Raw genomic sequence first — 24,871 nt, forward strand, 5'->3', positions numbered from 1 at the left:
CTACCGGTAAGTGAGTTTGTGACACCTCCCAAAATGGACTCGGCGCCTGGAATAAATGAAGGATGAATGAGGAATGATATTCCAACAAATTTATACCTTCCCTCGGTTATTGACATAGAGCACAGCGCATAATAAGTGTGAAATATTTTGATTGGATTTACCTTCTAAAGTCCCATGAATTGAATTAGGTTGCTTTTTACACCATGGAGACCTCAATTTAAACACATAACACACAGCGTTTCTTTCTGTGTGCATTTTATTTTCTGCCTGGCTGGGTCCATTGACCTCAGGGCACTCCAAACCTGGGTTCTCCTGAAACCCTTTACCTTTTCAGCCCAGTAGAGGGCGACAGCAACTACAAGTAGGAGAAAGGAAACTCCCGAAAAGCGTCCAAGCATCCCCACCAAGATCCCTGAACTGTGGGATCCAACCTGGGATGGGAGCTACTTTGTTGTTATTTCATATTCTTAATAGATAATGCAGTCAGGTGTTCAAAAATTAGAATAGAATAGAATACAATGGAATAGGAGTCAAAGAGTATATGGTGAAATCTCCCTCCCTCCCCTCTTCTTTTGTGCCTGGCTTCTTCACCTCCACCTCAGGTACCATGGTTGTTTTTCTCTTGTGTCCTTTTCCAGAGGTTTTATGCTCATGCAAACCTTCCTCCCACTATAGCCCAAAGGCAGCAACAGCAAAAGGTAAATTTGCTAGATATTGACAAACAGCTGGATGTGCCAATCTGAACGCCCACCGGCTTGTGTAGGATAGCCTGGGTCTTCACAGCCCCACCAACAAAGCGTGTTTGTCACACTTGGCTTTTTGCCGACCTGCTAATTTTGTAAGATATCTCAGCCTTGCTTTAATTTGCGTTTCTCTTATTAGGACTTGAGATGAAACAGCTTTTCCTTGTTTAAGTGCCTTCGGATCTATATGGTCATGTATCCTGGACCCATTTTTCTTTTCTCTTTCTCTCTTTTCTTTTTGGCCATGACCAAGGCATATGGAAATTCCCCGGCCAGGGGCTGTGCCCTAGCCGCATCAGTGACTCAAGCCACAGCAGTGACAATGCTGGATCCTTAACCCAATGAACCACAAGGGAACTCCTCTTCTCTCTCTCCGCCCCCCCAGCCCACTTTTTAGGGTCACACCTGTGGCATATGGAAGTAAGGGGCTAGAGGTTGAGTCCAAGCTGCAGCTGCTGGCATACGCCACAACCACAGCCGGGGCAACAGGCAACCCTGGATCCGAGCCGCATCTTTGACTTAGGCCAAAGCTGGTGGCAACGCCAGATGCTTAACCCACTGAGTGCGCCCAGGGATTGAATCCCACTTCTTATAGACACGAGGTCGGGTTCTTAACCTACTGAGCCCCCTCTTCTCTTTTTTAGGCTGGCTTCCCCGTATGTCAGCAGGACAAAATTCTTTGTAATTTGAGTTGCAAATACTTTCCACTGCTTTGTCTGTTGGGCTTTTTTTCCCCCACTGAGGAAGAGTTTTTATATATTTGAATGTGCCCATTTTGTTACAGCTTCTGGATTTTGAGTCATACTTAGAAGGACCTTTTCTATTCGACTTAGAACAGAAGCTTACCATGTTTTCTTCTGGTACTTTTGCGGTTTCCTTTATTTTCAGGCAAATCTTTGATTCTTTTTGATGGTACCCTGATCTGTGGTGTGAGGTACGGATCCATTTTTGTTTTTCTTTCTAATGGCCGATTGTCCCATTGCCCTTCCCAGGGAGTAAGGTAGAGCTGCTTTGGGCTGCACCAAATTAATGTTTTTGTCTTTTTATTTATAACAATAGCAGCTCCTCCTTTCCTGTAAATGTGGCCCCATTCATCCCCCACCCCCTTACTGCCTGTTCTCTGCTTATTTGATTTTTTCTTTGGCTGCGCCTGAGACATGTGGAAGTTTCTGGGCTAGGGATTGAATCCTCGCCACAGCGGTGACCGGAGCCACTGTTGTGACAATTATGGATCCTTAGCCCACTGTGTCACAAGGGAACTCTGCCTGCTTGATTTTTGTTTGCCATCGAGAGTTTTTTTTTTTTTTTTTTGTCTTTTTGCTATTTCTTGGGCCGCTCCCACAGCACATGGAGGTTCCCAGGCTAGGGGTCCAATCGGAGCTGTAGCTGCCGGCCTACGCCAGAGCCACAGCAACGCCAGATCCGAGCCGCGTCTGCAACCTACACCACAGCTCACAGCAACGCCGGATCTTAACCCACTGAGCAAGGGCAGGGATCGAACCTGCAACCTCATGGTTCCTAGTCGGATTCGTTAACCACTGCGCCACCACGGGAACTCCTGCCATTGAGAGTTTTATTAGTTAGATGTTGTCCCTGACATTCTGGGTTTCTATCTAGGAATTACTTTAATGAATAACCAACAATGGTGACCTTTTGCTGAATGTCCAATATGTTTGTTTACAAATATCCCTTCCACTAAACCATAAAACAAACCTATGATATTAGTAGTATTATTCCATTGGAGGAGAGTAATCAGGCAGTTCACAGGCTTGTCCAAGGGCCCAGTGTTAAAAAGAGGCAGTGGTGGATGCAGTTTAAGAGGCGGGCTTTTTTACCTGCCTCGACCCTATAACTGGTCTTTATGGCGTGACTGCAAGAGGGAATGAATGAGTGAGTCAGTGAGGGAAGGAAGAAGGCAGAATGAGTCAGCTCCTGCACCCATAGGGGGAGATAAGAGGTGAATGCAAATAACCAGCACACAAAGTAAACAGTGATCCCACCAGCGTTTTGGAAGCAGTCCATCTTTCTATCCCCTCCTGTTTAAGATGCTTAATTCTCTCCAATTCCTTCCTACCTAGAAACCGCGGAGCCAAACCCTGGGGGTAGGAGCAGTCTCCTAGGGTTGGATGCGTGAAGTCACCCCCTTGGAGGTCCCCTGTGGAGCTCTGTAGCCCAGCAGGCAGGGTGTGTGTGGGGGGCGGGGAGGAGAGCGATGGAGGGAGGGAGGTTGGAGGGGGATGCAAGGTGGGAGAGGGAAGGGAGGAGGGGGGAATAGAGGAGGCAGAAAGGGTTGTTGCGGCGGGGGGATAAGGAGGAGGGGGGCTGGAGGAGGAGAGAAGGGCCAGGAGGAGAGGTGGGAATAGACGGTAGGGAGAAGGGGAGAACTGGGAGGAACGAGGCCTTTGGGGGGGGGAGAGGGGGAGGAAGGGAAAGGAGAAAGAGGGCTGCGGGAGAAGATGGGGGAGGGCTTGGGAAGGAGTTGGGAGAGTAGGGGAAGGAGGAGAGGGTTCAGGAAGAGAGAGAAGACGGAGACAGGGAGGGGAAGGGGAGGGGGAGGAGGGAGGAAAAAGCCCCTTCTCCAGCCCCCACCGCAGAGTTGCGCAACCCACCCGGGCTGGGATTGGCCGCCGGCGAGTAAAGACGCCCCGCCCCCAGGGCCCTACGGCCAATAGCGAGAGGGGGCCGGGCGAGATGCGTCCCAGGAGGCCAATGGCCGGAGGGGGCGGGGCGGCGCGGCCTGCATCTGGCCCGCGTTCCCTGCGCACTCCGTGCCACCGCCGCGCTCGGAGCTCGGAGCTCGCAGCTCGCTTCGCCCTGCGCCTCTGTCGCCGCCGCCGCTGCCACCGCCACCCGCACACCCTTGGCGCGTCCACGCACCGCTCCGCTCCTTGCAGCCGGCACAGAGTGCGCTTATCGCTCGTTCAGGGCAGAGTATCCCCGTTGCAGCCCCTCGGCGATGGCCACCAAGATCGACAAAGAGGCTTGCCGGACGGCGTATAACCTGGTGCGCGACGACAGCTCGGCCGTCATCTGGTGAGGAACTTTCCATTGCTCTCCAAGCCCCGCTCCCCGAGCTCGCGAGGGGCCGGGGGCACTGAGCCGTCTTCCAGACCGGACGGATTAAGGGTCATCCCGTGCTGTCTTCCCGCAGCCTTAACCCAGGACAGCGTGGAAAGCCAGCGCTGGCTTCTCCCTAGCCAGAGCATCTTTTAGATTGTCCTGCTGGAAGCTCGGCACCATGCCGCTACCAACGTTGATGTGTGTGTGTGTGTTTTTCTCTTCTCCCAATCCAAAGGGTGACTTTTAAATACGACGGCTCCACCATCGTCCCCGGCGAGCAGGGAGCGGAATATCAGGACTTCATCCAACAATGCACAGGTAGGGAGAAGCGCCTTCTAGGGGAGTTCCCCATCTTTGGAGAAACTGTCAATGCCAGGGAGAAGCGGCAGAGGCCAAAGGCGCCCCTGGCTTAGTGGAACCAGATAAGAGCGTTTTAAAGCCTCATAAAAACCTCTCCCGTCTGGGCATCCGGAGCCGTCGGAGGTGACCACACAGTACCCTTTCTAGGCACGACGGCTCCTTTACCCCCTGTGAGTCACTAGTTTTCCAGCACCAGCTCACGCGGTTTCAAACTCCAGCCCTCTCCACTTTACCCTTTCTTAGGTCAGCAAGCCCAAATAAAAACAATCCTGGAGTTTATTGCAGGAGAAGGAAACTCTCAGCGGCCCCCGCCCCCCACAATCATTGTCCTTGTGCTGGTGATATGTGCTCATTTGTAGAGCCAAGTATGAAAGAGTACACCCCGTGTGATCCCATTTATATGAAATGATAGAAAAGGCAAAGCTAATCTGTGGTGTGAAAAGTGTGAAAAGTGGTCACGCTTGGGGGTGGGTAGCCGCTCCCTGGGAGCGGGCATGCGGAAGGTGGGGGTGGGTTCGGGTGGGGTTGGAAATGTTCCATATTTTTATCTGGGAGGTGGTCACACAGGTGTGTACCTATTTAAGAAATCGTCCAGCAAAATGCTTAAGATCTGTAAACTTTGGGCCCTTCCCTGGGGTGTGTGGAACCATGAAGAGGAAAGAAGCCGTGGCTCTATGACCACATCCCCTTCCCCCCTTCCCTGGAAGCTAAAGTCATTGGTAATGGGGCTCTTTAAAGCTGGGGTTGGACAATGGGCTCTTGAATGGTCCCCAGTCTCTGGCTTGGAAAGAGATATATTCAGACAAAGGCAGTGCAGCAGGGACGTTAGGGCGGGGACGCAGGGTCAGAAGGTGGCCACTTTCTAGCTCTGTGATTTGGGGCGAATTATTTAACCTCTTGGGGCTGGGGGGGAGGGGAGGAGGCTGGGTTTCCTCGTCTGTCGTCTTAGAGAGCAGTTGTGAGCATAGGTGAGTCATTGTGTAAAACACTCAGGAGGGTGCCGTGGCCGGTGACATGGTCGTTTGTGAAACAGATAAAACGTACACAGGACGGGAGGGATCAGGGCTCCTTGCCTTTCTTCACATAACATTCTGGGTTTACTCTAATTCAAAGAATATTTATGAAATGTCTGCTATGGGCTGACTGGTACGAAGGGGGTGTGTGTGTGTGTGTGTTTTCCCAATGTTCTCGCAACTGAAATGTCTCCCTGAGAGATGCCTCCAGATGTTCATTCATTGCTTTTGTAAAGGGTCGTTTAAAACCTCAGATGCAGAAAGTACTACAACAACTCACATCTAATAATGTGCACAGGGCCTCGTGCGCAGGGCTGGCAGGGCCGGGGTTGGAACCCCATCTCTCAACCGCTATTATCCTTCCTTCCGCCCCTGTGATGGTTGCTTTCGCAAGTGGAGTAAGCCCAGACTCCTGACTTTCCCCCGATTTGGTCCAGAACTAGGAAGTTGAGCAGGGTCGTTGGCCTTGCTGGCTCTGAGCTTTCTCAGAGGCCAGCTTCCTTTCTCTCTGGACAGTAAAGTAGCCCTTTCTTTCCTCCGGCTGGCCCTCTACCTCCCACCCCCCATCAGGCTGGGGTCCCCTCCCCCCTCCCCGTCTCGGAAGCTATTGTTCTCTCCGTTGAGTAGGAGAAGGTGACCCTGGGGAAGAAAGAGCATCCTGTGAGTGGATTCCGAACAGATGAACAGATGCTCCTGCTCCCAGCGTCGGGCGGGCGAGGCTGTGGTCAGAGGACTCTTCCGCCCTCCCTGGGGCTTTGTGGTTTTCTACTCTGACCCTTCCCCCAACGACGGGGATGGGAGTGGGGAGGGCCTGGTGGGAGAACTAAAAATGCTTTCCCTGCTGCTTGTTGATCTTATGAATGGGCCGTGGGATCTGAAGGCTCCGTCTGCTTTGGCTGGAAGTCTGCCTTCCTTCCCCAGCCATCTGTTGGACAAATGTATAGGCGAGTTACGGTTGCCGTGTGTGCTCTTGTTTGCCTTAGAAAAGCTTGTTCCATCCCACTGCCGTGTCCCCATAACGCAGCGATAAAGGATTCCGAACACTGACCAGTAATTCTATACGCAAGTCGCTGTGCTTAACACACTTCGTCTCCCTTCCTGAGCTTGTTTCCTTTCTGTGGGTGAGGAAACCAAGGCCCAGAGAGGTTAAGTGACTTGCCTGAGATCACACAGCAAGGTTGTGGCAGAGCTGAACTTGCCCCCAGGGAAGGCTGGCGCCAAGGCCAGGCCCACTTTGTAATGAAGGCAGGGAGGGCTCTTGGTGGCCCTAGTTCCTGGCCAGGTGTCCTGATAGGCCCTGGAGTCACATGTTCTGAGGGCAAGTTCTTGCTCTGGCACAGGCTTCTTATTTCCAAACATCTTCTCACCAGGTGGATCTGGCCTCTCCTGCATCACTGCTGGGGGGGGAGCGCGGATGAGGGGGAGGGTGTCCACCCCAGCTCCCCTCCCTCTCCTCCCTCCTCCCTGACTGACAGCCCCTCCCCCAGCATCCTCTCTCTGAACGCCCCTCCCCCCACCCCCCTCTGGCTGCTGTCTTCCTGCTGCGGTCCCCCCCCCCCATTTGCCACAGTGGAATCTGCCCTTCCCGCCTCTCCCTGTCATCTGACCTCAGCCCCCAGGCTGGCCTGTCTTGTCCGCAGGAGCTGTTTCCTGAGGTCGTGGGTCTGGAAGTTCGCTTGTGGGGCCCTTATCCTCCTCTTTCTTCCTGCCTGCAGGATTCGAGGCCCTCTCTGGCCCCGTGATGGCGCTTCTGGCGCTGGACTCACGTGGTCCCCTCCCCCTTGTGCACTAACCACGCCCTCTCCATCACCACCTGGGCCTCTGGCTTCTTGCTCCAAACTTCAGTCCGTGTAAGATGGTTGGAGAACTTTCAAGTGCGGTGAGAGGAGCCCAATACAGTCAGCTTAGGCAAAAAAAAAAAAAAAAAAAAAGAAAGAAAGAAAGGAAAAAGAAAAGAAAAAGAAAAAGAGTGTTAGCTTACATGGTTGGAAAGTTTAAGAGAAGTACTAGCTGCAGGTAAGGCTGTCCAAGCTCAACCCTGCTCCTCCGGAGGCTCCTGGCTCTGTCCTCTTCCTTTATCGCCCTTCTTGGGGGCAGGAGGGCAGGCTTTCTGAGTGGTGACACAGATGGCCACTAAGCACCCTGGCTTCCCAGCCGCAGGCAGAGCCATCCTTATGCAGAGAGAGAGAGACCTTTTGCCAGTGACTTCAGGGGAAGCCTCCAGCCTGACAGATACTCTTTGGACTGGCTGCGTTCACGTCCCTGTCCTGAACCAATCACTGGCTTCTGGTTGGCTAGCCCTGGCCGGAACCGGGAGACAGCGTGGGGGAGGGTGGCTTCCCCAGGAAAGAGCGCGAGGAGGACGCACAGCTCCCGGAAGAGGGGTGAACCCCGAACAGGTCCGTTGCCTCTCACCCTCACCCCCCTTTATTGTGACAGTCTCTTAGCCCTTCTACGCCCCCACCATTGGACCCCCGCCACTGCTGGAGCAACTCTTCCTAAAGCTGTGCTCCAATGAAGTCACTCCTCTGCTCCTTAACCATCTATGGCTCCCCACTGCCCACTGCACTTAGCACAGACTGTTTGCTTGCATTTAGGAGCTTGTCCCCACTCACATCTCCTGCCTGACAGCTCCCCACAACCTTCTTTGTGCACCTGCAGCCTGAAGTATAACACTGTGTAACACTCCCAGCCTTCAGGCCTGCAATTTTGGAGGTTCCCTCCAGGGGAATTCCTTCCCCTCCACACCCCTGTCATTCCTTCTAGGATTTAGCCACCAAGCCAGCCTGGGGCAATCCCACCTGTATTTCAGTAGCTGGGACCCTTTGCAATCAGAAAAGCTCTAGACTCACACCCCAACTCTGCCTTGTGTGTGGACTCAGGCAAGGACAAACACCCTCTATGCAGCAGTCTTCTGGTCTGTAAGTTGAAGGTCCTAGCGGTGCCTCCCTCTGGGAGGGTTAACTGAAATAATATGTCCAAAAGGAGAGCACAGGGCCCCAAGGCTGGTGGCTGTTGTTACTGCTACTTTTTTTTTTTTTTAAGGCCGCACCTGTGGCATATGGAGGTTCCCAGGCTAGGGGTGGAATCAGAGCCGTTGCTGCTGGCCTGCACCACAGCCACAGCAACGCCAGATCCGAGCCGAGTCTTTGACCTTCACCACAGCAACGCCAGATCCTTAACCCACTGAGTGAGGCCAGGGATCGAACCCACATCCTCATGGATACTAGTCAGATTCTTTTCCACTGAGCCACGACGGGAATTCCTGTTACTTTTTGGATCATTATTTTCACTCTCGTAGAGCTTAGGATGTTAGATGGAGGTGCGCTTTCTGCTCTGAAGTTTCAGTGCATGCCCCAGCTCAGTGCACAGTATGCACTCAGTTCCGGGTTTTGCCCCTTGGGGTGCCTGACCCCAGGCTGGCACGCAGTAGGCATTCAGCCTCATGTGGACATGTGTTGGACCTTTGGCCCAGGTCGGTGTGCAGTAGGTGCTCAGTACCTGGTAAGGGGTGGTTAGCATGGTGGTGAAAGCTTTGGGTTGCTCCACATACTTGCCAGTCATGTGACCTGGAGCAGGTGCATCACCCACCGGGCTCATCCTTTTCCTATAATGTGGTCATTAGGAGGATTAAGGCAGCAAGTCCGTGGTGCCAGGGACACAGCAAGTGCTCCATGAACGTTAAGCAGTGTGACTGTCATCTCACTGGTGGAATTTAATTGATGCGGAAGCAGAGTATGTGGTCTGAGAGCACAGAAAGGTGGGAAGGCAAAGAGATGATGGGGAGAAAATGGGTACCAAGCCGTGCCGGAGGCTCTCTGGTCCGCCCTCCCTTGCCCCAGACCTGGAGGAGCCAGGGCTCAGGCTGCGGGAAAGGAACCCTCTGCCAGACTGACTGGCCTGTGCGCTCTCTGATCGCAGCAGAAAATGCTCACAGATCCCGTATATGTGTCGGGGCAATGGCTCAGGCTGTCTGTGAAATCATGTCTTGTTTCTGTAACTTACAAATAATGCATGTCCTTTATGGAATATTCAGAAAGCAAGTCTAAGCAAAAAGAAGAGAGAGGGGAGAGGAGAGATAATTTAGGAGTTTGGAATTAACATATGCAGACTACTATACATAAAAAAACCAAGGGAGTTCCCATCGTGGCTCAGTGGGTTAATGATCCAGCTTGTGTCTGTGGTGGTGCCAGTTCAGTCTCTGGCTTGGCGCAGTGGGCTAAGGACCTGGTGTTGCCATAGCTGTGGCATAGTTCGCAGCTGCAGCCTGGATTCAGTTTTTAGCCTGGGGAACTTCCATATGCTGTGGATGCAGCCATAAAAAAACCCCCCTAAAACAAAGGACTTACTGTGTAGCACAGGGAACTATCCTCAATATTTTGTAGTAACCTGTATGGGAGAAGAATGTGAAAAAATAATTGAATCACTGTGCTGTATACTTGAAACTAGCACAGCATTGTAAATCAGCTATTCCTTAATTTAAAAAAAGGGGAGGCATTCCTGCTGTGGTGCAGCAGAAACGAATCCAACTAGTATCCATGAGGATGTGGGTTCGATCCCCAGCCTCGCTCAGTGGGTTAAGGATCTGGCATTGCCGTGAGCTGTGGTGTAGGTCACAGATGTGGCTCGGATCCCGAGTTGCTGTGGATATGGTGTAGGCTGGCAGCTGTAGCTCCAATTCCACCCCTAGCCTGGGCACTTCCTTATGCCGTGGGTGTGGCCCCTATGGGGGAAAAAAAAAAGGCAAAAAATAAAAAAAGGAAGTAAAAGCCAGATACAGTTCAGTTAATAGTTTAGCAGTGAGAAATTTGTTCATTCATTCATTCATCTGTTCCCTCTTTCCTTCTTTCCTCCAGTGTGTATGCGTAGCTGCCCTGAAGGGTACTTGCTATTCTAGGCACCGGGGACAAATACGGCAGCAGAGAAAGCCCCTGTCCCCACGGAGCTGATGTTTTATTGTCATTGCCCAGCCTTTAAAGTGGCTCTGTAATGGTCTCTCATAGAAATGTGACATTGTTTAACAGATCTGTTATTGATGGACCCGAAGTGCTCTGTTGCCAGCAGTTTTATTTTAGAAAGAATCCAGGCATCTGGGAATGAATCCAGTTTTCTGTTGGAAGAGAGTTTAAAGCCGATCGGTTACGAGCACTGATGGTGGAGCCAGGGTATCTTGTCTTGACTTGTGGCCTTGCTGTGCTGTGTGACCTTGGGCTGGTCCCCCAGATGCTGTTTCCTCATCTGTAAGATGCGGATAATGTTGGCACATAGTACAGGTTTGTGAGGAGGATAAATTGACATGATACACACAAAGCTTGTGGGCGGTGCCTGGCATAGAGCGCATGCTCAGTAAAGGCAGTATTGTTAACGTGGCGCCTTGGAAGATGGCGAACATCCAGAAGGGGGTTGAAAGAAACTTGACGGGGAGGGTGGTTACCAGAGAAGGTACATTCAAGGAGGGCAGTGTCAGCATGAAGCTCCATGTCAGGTAGGTAGACATGCCCTGTGATGTTGGCTGAATGATGATCTGGGTACCGATGATATTCCCATGATGCTCTGGTGAGTCTGGAGCCTTCAGCTCAAAATATCCCCTCACAGAGAGACGTGGGGTTCTGTGTTTTTTGTCCAGCATCCCATCCTTTGGGGGAACTTCTCTTTCGCATTTTGTAATAATCTTGCTCAGTCAGTGTCCTTCCAGTGGGACTGACTCTGCCCCTCCCCACAGGGAGGGCACATGACCCTGACCTGGCCAATCAGAGCAAGCCATGATGTGTTAACAAGTCTGTTAAGTGATTGGTTCAGGGTTGGGCCCATGTGACTCAGGTCAAGCCAATCAGCTCCATCCCTTAGACTTTGGACAGAGTTGTTGGGAGTCCTTTTATTTTTCTCTGGGATTAAGACCTGTAAGCACATTGAAGGCTTGGGGCTTGCAGGTCCCATCAACCATTTGGAAAAGGAACCTGAGAACTCAGGAATAGGGCCAAAAACGGAGGGTGGAGACTAGAGGACATGGCTTAAACTCCTGGATCCAGCCATACCTGACTCTCCCTTCTTAGGATATTTATTTTCATAAGCCAACCAATTTTTTCCCCCCTTAAGCCTGTGTGAGTAGGTTCTTTATCACTTCCCTCTAAGAGTCCTGGCTGTAGTACCCAGGGTACCAGGCTAAGAGGGGAGAATCCAGGTTGGGCAAGGAATTCAAAACCTTTCATGTGAGAATTAACTGAGGAAACTGGGCATATTTAACTTAGAGGGACATCCCACCCCAAGCCCATGTGGTATAAGACCAAACGGTAGAAATTTCAGGGGTAGATTTTGGGTTTGCCTGAGGAAGAATGGGCCTCAAGTCCGAATGGGCTGTCACTGGAGGTAGTGAGACCCCCATCACGGGAGGTATGTCAGGGGAGACTGCCTGATCTCTTGACATAGAAGTTTATGAAAGGGATTGCACGAGGCCCTTTGGACCACTCATTCTCTCTCTGTCTCACAGCCTCCTTCTTGGTCTGTTTTGCTCCCAAGAAGAGTGAGGAAATGCATTAGCTTAGGTGTGGGTAACACCCCTCTGGGATTGGGCTCAGCCCTACCAGCGACTGAATGTGGCAGTGGGATGGTTCCTAAGGAAAACGGGGGTGTGTTTACTGTTAAGGAAGAAAAGTGGGAGTTTTACTGTGGGTCAGCAGAAACGAACCTGACTAGTATCCAAGAGGATGTGGGTTCGATCCCTGGTCTTGTTCAGTGTGTTAAGGATCCGGCGTTGCCATGAACTGTGGTGTAGGTCACAGACGTGGCTTGGATCCTGCGTTGCTGTGGCTGTGGCATAGGCCGGCAGTTGTAGCTCCGATTAGACCCCTAGCCTGGGAACCTCCATATGCTGCACCTGTGGCCCAAAAAAGAAGAAGGAAAGAAAAGAAAAGACAAGAAAAGAAAAAAACTATTTGTTCTCATGCTTGTTAAAGGACAGTAAGGCAGACTTCATTCAGGGGACAGTTGTGATAGGTGTAGGGACCACTACGGGGGTCCTTAAGCAGGGGAGAGAGATCAGGCTCAATTCTGAATCCGCCAAGGCAAAGTGGGACTGTATAGTCAAGAAACAAGGCGGGGATCAGTCAGTGGATGGAAAGTTAGCAAGAGGAGAGGTCGGGGGTGAGGGGGGATTCTGGCTAAACTCCTCTAACAGGATTCCTGCTGAAGGCAGGCCGGTGCTGATCCATCACCTGGGGCAAGGTGGAAGACAGGAGCCCACTTACCTCTGGAGGGTGATCAGATACGGAGGATGGGGGATTCTGGCCAGAGGGACTTAGCAGGATCCTTGCTAGAGTTGGATACGGCAGAGATGAACACGGAGCTCCAGAAGTCGAGACCTAGTTGAAAAGAGCTCAGAAGAGCCCCGTTAGCCTTTAGTCAAGGCCAGAATCTTTGCTGTTAACCAAAGAGGGATGTGATGTGAACGAGACAGGTACACTTGCTGTCCACGCTCTCTGCACGTGCCGCTGTATAACACACATGCAGGTGGCGTGTTTTTTTCTTCTCTGCTTGGATTTTTTTTCCCATCTAGCTGCACACAGACATTTTTGCCCCTAGCTTTGCTCCAATTCAGAAACTTGAGGAGTTCCCTTAGTGGGGTAAGCATGTTGTGTTGTCACTGCTATGGCACAGGTTTGATCCCTGGCCCAGGAACTTCCGCATGCCTCAGGCGTGGTCCAAAAAAAAAAAAAAAAAAAAAAAATTCGGAAACTTGAGTGAGAAAGGAAGGAGAGAAGTCGTCTAGTGAGTCCAGGGGAATATGAGGTCAAAAGGAAGCTGTAAATCTGTGACAGGGCTTCGGACATTATAAAGCTTAAGTGATCTGTCAGTCATGCACTCAACAAACATTGATTGAAACATTGTCTCTGGAGCTCCCTTGTGGCTCCAGGTTAAGGAACCTGAGTAGGATCCATGAGGATGCGGCTTTGATCCCTGGCCTTGCTCAGGGGGTGAAGGACTCAGTGTTGCTGTGAGCTGTGGTGTAGGTCGCAGACGAGGCTCGGATCTGGCATTGCTGTGGCTGTGGCGTAGGCTGGCAGCTCCAGCTCCAGTTTGACTCCTAGCCTGGGAACCTCCATATGCCTGGGTGCCTCCCTAAAATAGAAGAAAAAAGAAAAAGAAGCATTGTTTCTGTTGCTTCAGAAACAGTGTCGGGTGATGATTCTTAGCAGCCCCTGAAGGACTATTGAGGGACCCTCTTCCCAGTTTTCTGCAAACTCCAGTCTCCCGCTGCCTTTGTGGCCCACACATCTGTTGCTGGGAGGGGTCCTGAGCTGCATCGTGCGGCTTCTTTGTGCCACAAGATGCGTGAACTTTGTGACAGCTCCCTGGGGTGGTAATTCTGTTTGCTTTGGAGTTTGCAGTCACATCTCAGCTGGGGAAGCTCGCTCATGTCCATGTTCCAGGTAACTAGGGCGTCTCTCGTCCCGAGAAAGTGTCCCATCCCTTTGGAGTTGAATTTTTGCTCCTTGGAAATCTTTAGACATTAATGCAAACGTTTTGAAAGCGTTGCTTGAGGCTCGCATAGCTCTTATATCCACATCCTGTTTCTCGTCCTTTCTTCGCCTCATTACATCCTGGCGTTGCCCCACCCGCGGAGCGTGCACGGTGGCCGTCTCTCGTCTCTCATCCACTTTCCCTCCCTCCAGGCTTCAGCAGCGACGTCCTGAAAAGATGCTTTTCCCTTCCCTCTGCTTCTGCGCTGCCGAGCTCGCCTGGTTCCCCTTTCTCGCCTGTCTCGCTCTCACTTCCCTCTGCTGCTTCTCCTTCCCTGCCTGCCGTCCAAGTGTGGGTGTTTCCTGGGCTCCACCCTTGAGCCTGGCTTTTCCCTCTTTGGGACATGTGTTGAGCGCCGATTGTATGCCGGCCCTTTGCTGAGGGCTGGGGTGACCCTTTCCCGACCCCAGTGAGCTTGCGGTCCAGGCAGGGGTGGGGACGGGGGTGGAGGTGGCGCTTTGCTCTCCCATTAACCTTTTGTAGCTTTTCCCCCTCAAGTCCAAATGCCTGGAGAAGACGTGGAATGCCCTTTAGGAAGGGATGCTCCCATGCTCATGCCAACTCATGACTCCAACCTTGTGGTGCCAAATGCCCGGCACTGTGTGGCCACTTCGCCTGTAGCAGCTCATCTAATTTTTCTTATTCGTGAGGAGTTGGTCTGTAATGAGCACAGTGACACCGGAGTAGGGGTCATTCCTCTTTCCCTGCTGAGGAATCTAATGGTTTCCTTGGAAGAGTCTAAAGTCGCACGGAGTTCCGCTGTGGCGCAATGGGTTAAGAATCAGACTGTGGCAGCTCAGGTCACTGAGGAGGTGCAGGGTCAATCCCCCACCTGGGAACTTCCATATGCCACAGACGTGGCCATAAAAAATAGTTACTTGCTTGGTAGACTCGCAGATACAGGGGACAAACTAGCGGCAGTTACCAGTGGGGAGAGGAAGCAGGGAGGGGAAAGATAAGGCTAGGGGAAAAAAAAAAAAGAGTTATGGGATTATATGATATTATGTATGTGAAACTTTCAAATTTTGGAAAGTGCTCTAGAACTTAAAGCATCTTTTTTAAAAATGACTTTTATTTTTTTCCATTTTTTTCCATTGGTTTTTGAAGAATCTTCTTTGGTTCAATTAAAAATTTGTTTTAAAGTCACTTGCTTGGAGTTCCCTGGTGGCTTCGTGGTTAAGGATCCAGCATTGTCATTGCTATGATTTGGATCACTGCTGTGGCTTGCATTTGATCCTGGGCCCAGCAACTTCTGCATGCTACAGGCACCAAAAAAAAAAAAAAAAAAAAAAAAAAAAGGCGCTGGCCTGAGATGGCACAGTAGGTGGAAAAACTAGACTCTGAACCCAGATCTGCATCCAGGGCTCTCGGCCTTTCCTCTGGACTGTGCTGCACCCCTGCTTCCTTGTGACCTGTGCAGTCTTTCCTCTCCTGGCCCTGTTGTCCACTTGGCTTTTTCCTGGAGGACTCCTAAACATCCGTCAAGGCCCAGCGTAAATGTCCCTTCCACTCAGATGCCCTTCTTGCCTTTGTGATGCTCATTACTTTATGCGTTGGTTACACATGCGTCTGTTTCTTCAGTTCCCAGTGAGATCCTGGAAAGAGGGCCTTTGTCTCTGGTGGTGGTACTCTTGGTGGAGCATCCCGCCCCCTCGTGGTTACCCAGTCTGTCCCAATCTCTTTGCCCCAGGTGGGGGAGGGGGGCGGTGGTGTGTGTGCCACTCCCTCGTGGGCCCAAGTTGCAGGCTCAGCACTTACCAGCTCCCCACGCTCTGTGCCCATGAGTGTTCGTGTATCTGGTTGCTGTCTGACTCTCCTGCTGGGACTGAGCTCCCGTGGGCAGGAGCCTGGTCCATTTGGTCAGCACCTGGGTCAGCACCTGGGTCAGCACCACGCACTCTTCCCGGACGCGTGTCGTGTTGGGTAGATGAATGAACAGCGGCCCCCTGAGAGGTTTGAGAGCTGAGCTCCGCCCTGGCCGTCCCCTGTTCCCTCTGCCAACCACACGGAGAGTCTGCAAGTCCCAAGGCCCTGAGGCCTTCGCCCCGACTGGCCTCTGGCCCAGGTGTGTGGCCCGGAGCCCCCGCAGGGCTGCATTCCTCGCCAACTTAATTTGGGTCTGCTTTTTCAGATTCCGCTCGTGGCCTCCACAGCGCCAGGTCCCCAGAGGCCTGTGTGTGAAGGGAGGGCAGTAGGCCCAGTGTTTTGCATCTGATTCCATCAGTGTATCCGAAATACACCTGCCTGGCATTCTGCTTTGTTGATTTTTAAAATTTTTATGTATTTATTTATTTACTTTTTTTTTTTTGGTCGTTTCTAGGGCCGCTTCCCGTGGCATATGGAGGTTCCCAGGCTAGGGGTCGAATCAGAGCTGTAGCCACCAGCCTACACCAGAGCCACAGCAATGCTGGATCCAAGCCTTGTCTGCGACCTTTACCACAGATCACGGCAACGCCGGATCCTTAACCCACTGAGCAAGGCCAGGGACCGAACCCGCAACCTCATGGTTCCTAGTTGGATTTGTTAACCACTGAGCCACGACGGGAACTCTCTGGCATCCTGTTTTAGTTCTGAACTCTGTTTCTCGTCATCTGTCTCATTTTTCCTCATGCACTTTTTTTTTTTAATCCTCCATGCATTTGTGGAAGTTTCCTTGCCAATAATAGGTAGTGATAATACTTAAAAATGAACAGCGAGCATTGGGCTTTTATTGTGCCAGGAATCGTGCTGAGATCCTTGTACGTGTTTCCTGTGGCTGCTGTAACAAAGTGCCACGGACTGAGTGGCTTAAGACAACATAATTTTCTCGGCTTACAGTTGTGGAAGGCAGGCAGCCCAAATCCACCCCACTGAGCTAACTTCAAGGCCACCTCACTGGGCTAACTTCAGGGTGGGGGCGGGACTGTTCCTTCCAGAGGCACCTGCGCCCCTTGACTCAGGGCCCCTCCCCATCCCTTGAGGCTGGCAGGGGTGGCTTGTGTCCCTCTCTGGTGCTACCTCTCTGCTTCTTCCGCCTCCCTCTCTTCCCCCTTCAAGGACACTTGTGATTATGTTGGGCCCATGCGGATTATCCGTCGTAACCACCCCATGCCCAGATCCTTAACTTAATCGCACCTGCAAAGTCGCTTGTGCCAGGTCAGGTTACACAGGTTCCAGAGGTCAGGATGTGGACATCTTTGGGGTCCATTGTTTTGCCAGCCACAGTCCCTAATTATGATTTTATGTAGTTGACACCATGACCCAACGTGGTAGGTGTTGTTGTTCCCATTTCACAGACAGGAACACTGAGGCCCAGAGCCACAAAGACAGCAGTCCAGGGTTGCACGGAGGCTGATGTGTGTTTCTGCCAATGCCTGTGCTCCTGGCCACCCCGACCCCTGCCGCTTCCTAATACTGGCAACTAAAACTCTTTTGAAACAGGGAGGACGGACCACAGGCGAGCTCTTTTCTTTTCCCCCCTCCGTCTCATTGCGAGATAATGGACATAGCTCACTGTACAGATTTAAGGGGTGCCGCCTGGTGGTTTGGTTGGCACGCCGTGTGAGATGATTACCACGGTAGGTCTGGTTCACACCCATCATCTGATATAGATGCAATAAAAAGAAAAGAAAAACATTTTTTCCTCCGGTGGGAAGAACACTTAGGGTCTCTTCTCTTAACAGTCTCCCGCAAGCTCTTTGCTTGAATGCCAAGGGGCAGACCTGCTGCCCGGGCCTCTGGCCGGGGGCACATGTGCAGAGGACTGTGCGGCGCAGAGGTCATTTTTCCGCCTTTGCGCAAGTGGCGAACCCGCGATGGCCTCCGGGGAGCCACCCCCTTCATTCGCACGCCTCCTCTCTCCCAGGGGAGACTTCCGACCCCGCTGCTTCTGACGGAGAGGAAGTCCCTGCGAGGTCGTGGGTCTGACCCGGAAGTGGTGTCCTTCCCTTTTTTGGCTACAGTTCTCCCCAGACTCTAGAATGGAGTGGATGGGTCATGGTTTGCCTCGGGCAGGTCAGGGGCCCCTCTGGGGCTTTGGGGCTGGAGTGAAGAGAGCCAGGCTCCGTGGGAGCCCCCTGCCCCACCAAGGACGATGCCCTGTCTCTTGCAGCCTTTGGCTGGGACGCCACTGGTTCTGCTCTTTTTTTTTTTTTTATTTTTTTTATTTTTTAAAGTCTTATTGAAGTAGGGTTGATTTGCAGTCCCTTCTGCTGCACAACAAAGTGATTCAGTGATACATGCACACACGTCCATTCTCCTTCAGATTCTTTTCCTCCATAGATCATCACGGAGGGTTGGGTAGCGTCCCCTGTGCTGGAGAGCCAGTCCCCCCGGCCAGTCATTCCGTAGACCTCAGCGTGTATAGGCCACTGACTCCGTTCTTGATTTGGCCCGACCTACTGCCGTGTGTTCATTTTAGGGAAAGTAACTTACTCTCTTCTTGGGCGACGCGCACTCCTTCATCTAACAGATGTAAATGGAGGACCTACCCTGTGCCAGGCCCTCTGGACACTGGGGAAGCTGAGTGGTCTGGACCCTAGAGCTGCCATTCTGCCAGGACAGATAATAGACCAGCCAGCAAATCAGATCCTTTCAGAATGAGATGAGTGAGCAGAAAAGAAAACAAAGCAATGGGCCAGAGATGAATCGTGGGGACCCCACTGTCCACCGGGGTGCTCAGGAGAGCCTGAAAGAGGAGGGAGCATGAAGGCAAAACCCGAATGCAAGGGAGCCAGGCGTGCGGCATCAGGACCCGGCGGAAGGGGGGGCCCCATACATCCCACAGAGATCCCACTTCCAGAGCATGGAAAGAGCTTGTTTTTATTTTAGTTGAGTTGAGTGTTTGCCTTGTAGGGCCGCACCCACGGCATTTCGAGGTTCCCAGACTAGGGGTCGAATCCGAGCTACATCTGCAGGCCGCAGTTACAGTCACAGCCTCCACAGCCACCACCACTTCAATGCAGGATCTGAGCCGCATCTGCAACCTACCCCACAGCTCGCAGCAACACCTGATCTCTGACCCACTGAGGGAGGCCAGGGATCGAACCCACATCCTCGTGGATACTCGTGGGATTTGTTTCTGCTGTGCCACAACAGGAACTCCTGTAAAGAACGCTTCAGACTCACGGCAAGGTGAATCACCCACGTAAAAAGTGGGCACGGGATTTGAATGGGTCTTTCTGCTGAGGAGATGAGCAGATGGCCCGTGAACACAGGAGCTGATGCTCGGCATCCTTAGTCATTAGGGCAGGGCAAGTCAGGGAGCACTGGGAAGTCGCCTCCCACGCACTGGGAGGCCAGGATCGCAGGTGTGGCGAGGCGGGCGCGAGTCAGAGCCATCACGCCCTACTGGTGGGGAAGCAGGCCCAGCTGCTGGGGACACAGTCTGGCAGCTCCCGAAGGGTCAAGCCTAGCTCTTTCACGCCTGAGTATCTGCCCAAGAGAAATGCAGACACAGACTGGTACATGAACGGTCACAGAGGCATTATTCACAACAGCCAAACAGGGAGGACCCCCCACCCCCAGCTGTCCATCCACTGATGACCAGATAGACAAAATGGGGTCCCTTCATCAATGGAATATTATTTAGTCGTAACAAGGCATAAAATACCGCCATGTGCTATACCGTGGATGAGCCTTGAAAACATGATGCTGAGTGAGAGGAGCCAGACATAAAAGGCCACAAATTGTATGATTCTATGTATTTCACGTTTCCAGAACAAGCAAATCCAGGGAGATATAAAGCAGGTTAGTGGCTGTCAGGAATGGGGGGCTAGGTGTGACTATTCACGGGTTTCCTTTTGGGGTGTTCTAAGTAGGCGTTCCCTTGCAGTGAAGCAGGTTCAGGATCTGGTGCTGTCACTGCAGTGGCTCGGATGGCTGTGGTGGCGCAGGTTCGGCCCCTGGCTTGGGAACTTCCGCACGCTGCAGGCATGGCCAAAGAAAAAAAAAAAAAAAAAAGTGTTCTAAGTAGTGGTGACGGTTGTGCAGCTTTGTGGATATACCAAAATCCAATGAATTGTACACTTAAAAGAAGTGAATTTTGGAATTCTCATTGTGGCGCAGCTGAAACGAATCCAACCAGTATCCATGAGGATGCGGGTTCGATCCCTGGGCTGGCTGGGTGGGTCTGGGATTTGGCGTTGCCGAGAGCTGTGGAGTAGGTCACAGACACAGCTCGGATCCCGCGATGCTGTGACCGTGGTGTAGGCTGGCGGCTGTAGCTCCGATTTGACCCCTAGCCTGGGAACTTCCATATGCCCATGGGTGCTGCGGACTTTAAAAAAAGGAATGAATTTTATGGTATATGTAAATGAGCTTGTAAAACGTGAAGAGGAAATCCAGCAGGGCGCTGGCCCCCACGTGCTGGGGGGGTGGGGTCGGAGCTGGGCCTCGTGGGCCATGGGGAGGGCTCTGATGTTGCCTGAACAGCATGCATTTTATTCCCACGACTTTTGGCCCACGACCTTCTAGAATTTCCCCTTGGGCCTTCCTGGGGTGCGTTCCCAGGTCAGCATTTTTGGTTCTGTCTTGTTCCCCTCCATTTCAGACCTGCCTTTTCCTGGGGCCCCAGACTCGCCCCGCCCCGTCTCTCTCACTCGTGCTTGAACCTGATCTTGGGCCGCTCTCCTTTCCTGCCACCTCCCTTTGCTCTGTCATCATTACCGTGTCCTCATCCTCCTGTCTGTCCAGCAGTTGTCGTGCTGCTGGCTCTGTGCCCGGCTCAGTTCTGAGCCTTTACAAGCTCTGGACCCGTGGCTGGGTTTTCATCTTCCAGGCCAGCATCTGGCACCGAGCTGGTGCCCAAGAGATGTTTCATGGCCTGCACTCCTTGCCTCAAATGCTTAGAGGAAAGGGGTCCATCTGTCTTGGATATTCCTGTGGGCTAATAAGTCAGTGAATCAATGAAAGAGTGAAATGAATCAGCTCTAAACGTGTGCATGAACTCAAGGGCTGCAGTGTTAACAGCTGCTGAGATGAAAACCACGTTTCCAAGCCCCGGGTTGGGGGCGGCTCTGAGGCAGGGGTGAGCCCTGGGGGTCAGAGAGAGGATGTTACGGAGCCCTGATCACACTGTGGAAAGAGGCCGAGCCGGGACTTGAACTCAGGTCTCCCGGTTCTCTCGGGGGCCGAGGGTTGGCTTTGCCTTGCTCTTCTGGAGCGCCCCCCTTGGTGACATGAGCAGGGAAGGATGCCCACGCTCAGCAGGCATCGCTGATTCTAGCAACGCCATGTGTGCCTGCCCTGCCTGTGGGCTTTTATTTAAAGGGCGCGTTTGCGGAGTTCCCATTGTGGCTGAGTAGTAACAAACCTGATGAGTATCCATGAGGATGTGGGTTCGATCCCTGGCCCCGCTCAGTGAGTTAGGGATCTGGCATTTCTGTGAACTTCGGTGTAGACTGCAGACATAGCTCGGATCTGGCGTTGCTGTGGCTGTGATGTAGGCTGGCAGCTGCAGCTCTGATTCGATCCTTAGCCTGGGAACCTCCATTGGCTGTGGGTGCAGCCCTACAAAGACAAAAAAAGGTGGGGGGCACATTTATCCAGACTGGCCCGTTGCTTCCTGTCCTTCCACAGCTGCTCATTCCTGCCTGTCTCTTCATTCCTGCTCTCTGGGTGTAGAAGCCACACCGTGAAAACTCCAGGGAGGAGACTGTTTTTATTCTTAGAAGACAGCATCTCTTGTTATAGCGACACAGCCGAGGACTGGGGACCAAAATGCTTCTGAGCAGCTAAAGTGGATGTGCCAGTGGGTGTTCCCGTCGTGGCACAGTGGTCAATGAATCTGACTAGGAACCGTGAGGTTGCGGGTTCGATCCCTGGCCTTGCTCAGTGGGTTGAGGATCCAGCGTTGCTGTGAGCTGTGGTGTGGGTTGCAGACGTGGCTCGGATCCCGAGTTGCTGTGGCTCTGGCGTAGGCTGGCACCTATAGCTCCAATTAGACCCCTAGCCTGGGAACCCCCATGTGCCATGGGAGCAGCCCTAGAAAAGGCAAAAAGACAAAAAATAAATATATAAATAAAATGAAGTGGATGCACCAAGGATCCTCTTTTATTCAGGAAATATTTACGGAGCATAAACATTGGGTCAAGCACCGTTCTGGGAACTCGAGGTGTAAGAGAGGTTTCCTTTCTGGGTAGGGATGAGCTGTAAGGGCCTCAGGGCTGCCATTCTGAGCCTTTTCAACTCTTGTTTTACACACAACTATAATGAGCTAATTATATGCCCCTCTAGCCTGTGGCAAGTCAGAAATAGAGAGAGCGTCTATTGAGGAAGGCAACTTGAACTTGCCCGCAGAAGCTGGTGCTTTTGTCTGTGGGGTTCTGTCGGAATCGTTGCCTCAAGTTGTTAATGTGGGCGCCTTTCTTCCTCCTTACTCTGTTAGCTGCATGAGCTCTAGGTCATCCTGCAGGACTGGATGAAACATCACCTCCTCCCTGAAGCCTGCCCTGATCACTGCCCTCTGGGCAGAGTCCCTGTCTCTCTTTTTTTGATGTTCCTTTTGCCCTATGGTATCTTGTAGCTAAGGTGCTACCTTCACTGTGCTCGCAGACTTGTCTTTTGATCCCTGCTAAATTGTGTATTTTTGGTAGGCTCAAATTGTGTCTTATTCAGCAAAGTCCCTGCATCTCAAATTATCAACACATGTTTGTCAAATGACTAACTGACAGCCATGGAAGAAACAGCAAAACGATAAACAGCAGATAGGAGAATGCAGAGCCGTGCACTCCAGGGACGTTTAGTGCTCAGGCGATCAGACCCTGACTCCTTCAGTGTCCCTGGAGTGTCACATTGTCAGTGCTGCAATCATGGACTCAGAGCCTCCAGAAACTGGTTACAGCCACTGTTCTCTAATTCAGAAGGTGAAGTTGGGTATAACACACTGACTTCCATTTAAGGAAGTAAAAGGCAGCATCAAAAAAAAAAGTTCTGGTGCTTTGTCCCTGGGGGGAGACCTGTATCTCCTCCTGACAATGTGGTCTCCAGCTCAGCCCATTCCCCGAGGGTTCTACTGAGGTGACCATCCTTTTTTCATCTGGCTCCCCTGTGCTGCATTTTCCGGGGTTCTCTGTCAAACTAGGAAAGCTGGGTCATTGCACATTTCATGCACATTCAACCAGGAAGGATTCCTGGGGGACCTCTGCTGCTGGGAGCGGGGGGTGGGACAAAGAGCCAGCTGCACAGACAGTCAGATCTCAGCCATGTGGCCCCCATCCTCTGTGTCCGAGAGACAGAGGACAGTTTCCGCTCCCCAGGTCCTTGTCTGTTGCTGCCCGGCTCCGCCATCAGCAGCCCGCTGGAAGTGATGCAGCTGTGGCTGCTGTCCAGCTGTCCTCTGCCCCAGGGCAGCAGGATGTTCAAATTCTTTCCCGTTTCCTTTCATGCCCGCTCCAGGGAGCTGGCTTGGTGGAAGCTGACAGCTCAGCTGTTTGGTGTGTGGGTTGTTTTCTTCCTTAGTGAACCTTGTTTGCGTAACATCTCGGGGTGTCTATATAAGGTAAGGTCAGCTTCAGCCCCGCCGCCCGCCCCGCAATTGAGCGGTGCTCTGGGGCAATTTCCTGCTGTTTCCCTCCCCCCGTCTTTGGTCTTGCTCTGAAGTTCATTGTTGGATGGAGATTGTGAAAGGGTTACTTCCCTCTTTTTTTCTTTCTGTTGGCCAGCAGATATGTATCGAGTGCCTGCGCTGCGCCTAGCACGGTCGTTGTTTCTGGGGCTTGGACAAGACTTGGACGGATATGAAAGTAGCTGAAAAGAAAAGATCAAAAGGACAGGCGCCCAAAGGCTTGCTTAGGTGTTACTTAGGGAGTTTACTGGGTTATTGAAGTGGTGGCCCCCCACTTTGGTATTTCTATTTATTTTGCACCTGGTATGGGTTTTGTGTGTGATGAAAAAAAAAAATTGTTCGAAGTGTTTGCAGAAGTGTGAGATAGCCTCACACTGTCCGGCCCCAGGCATAGCCTCAAACTCCTCGGTCTCCTCTGGGTTTTGTCTTCCAGCCAGTGCCAGCTTTGGGAAGATGCAGAGGGACGTCAGGGGTCTTTGGGGGAGAAGGCAGGGCCCCTTGACCATTGTGGACCCTGTACCTGGGCTGCCATGGTGAGAATACTGGATGAGATTGTCAGAATCTGCCCCTCACTGATTCGGAGCCTCAGGAGAGTTCCAGTCTGGGCGGGAGGGGTGGAAGAGGGCAGGGAGTCCTTGAGAGCTTGGTGGGAAATATGTGCCGTTTATAGTTTTTGGGAAAATTCTTAGAGCAGCTCACTCTGGTGGCCTTGGTGATTCCAGGGTAATCTGGTCAGCTTTTTATTTTTATTATTATTTTTTGTCTTTTTGCCTTTTCTAGGCATATGGAGGTTCCCAGGCTAGGGGTCCAATTGGAGTTGTAGCCACCGGCCTACACCAGAGCCACAGCAACTCGGGATCTGAGCCACGTCTGTGACCCACACCACAGCTCACGGCAACGCCGGATCCTTAACCCGCTGAGCAAGACCAGGGATCGAACCCGCAACCTCGTGGTTCCTAGTCAGATTCGTTAACCCCTGAGCCATGACGGGAACTCCTGGCCAGCTTTTTAAACTCCTTTTCCTATGACCTTTGTGGTCTTCTCCCCCTGCTTTGTATCATTCTGTTTCCTCCGCACACACCCCGACCCCCGCCATCCTGCCTCCCCTCTCTCTTTTCCTAAGTCCCTCGCCCTAGACAGAGCTGCAGGAGAGAAGAGATGGGAGGAGTGGAGAGGGTGGTAGAGTCAGTGGAGTGGAACGAGAGGGAAGTGCAGAGTTGAGGAGGGGGCTAGAGGAGGCTGGGCGAGGAAGGGGCTGCAGAGGAGAGAATGCCCAGTGACCGCAGCTGGCATTCAGAGCACCTGCTCTGTGCCAGGCACTGTCTCCAGAACTTTACATGCTGTGATTTTACGCTGTAAGTTAAACGACTTAGTGAATGAAAACCAGGAACCTTGAAAAGATGAGCAGGACCTTGAACCCAGCGGGCCCTGCCTGGGATCTCTAGGTCCAGAGGGGTTCTTAACACTAGGGATTAGCTGGTACAGGAGCTGTTTGGCACCTATAACCCATCATTGGCCCATGATGATGCCTCACAGACAACCAAAGGCTCACGTTCTCTTGAGAGTCGTGTTCCGTTAACACCCTCTGAGGGCCCTCTCTTCATGGGCAAGACCCTCGCTGGGCCAGAAGAGGA

At 52.2% G+C, this 24,871-nt stretch overlaps 1 protein-coding gene across 2 annotated transcripts in view; it reads left to right on the forward strand.

Annotated features, from left to right (window-relative positions):
• Positions 1-3,511: 3,511 nt before the first annotated feature.
• The window catches only part of COTL1 (coactosin like F-actin binding protein 1), a 47,856-nt gene continuing 26,496 nt past the window's right edge, over positions 3,512-24,871 (forward strand). For both annotated transcript variants that reach the window (XR_014805326.1, XM_003361733.5), the window contains exons 1-2: positions 3,512-3,776; positions 4,039-4,121. Coding sequence is in view for 1 of the 2 variants with exons in the window: in XM_003361733.5 (XP_003361781.2) it covers positions 3,700-3,776; positions 4,039-4,121 (160 nt within the window). In the remaining variant the exon portion in view is untranslated. The remainder of the gene's footprint in view (positions 3,777-4,038; positions 4,122-24,871) is intronic.

Source organism: Sus scrofa, chromosome 6 (genome assembly GCF_054392235.1).
Source record: "Sus scrofa isolate SSC_HxYL_T2T_F1_AM1 chromosome 6, Sscrofa_HxYL_maternal_Yorkshire_Landrace_v2.0, whole genome shotgun sequence".
NCBI lineage: Eukaryota > Metazoa > Chordata > Mammalia > Artiodactyla > Suidae > Sus > Sus scrofa.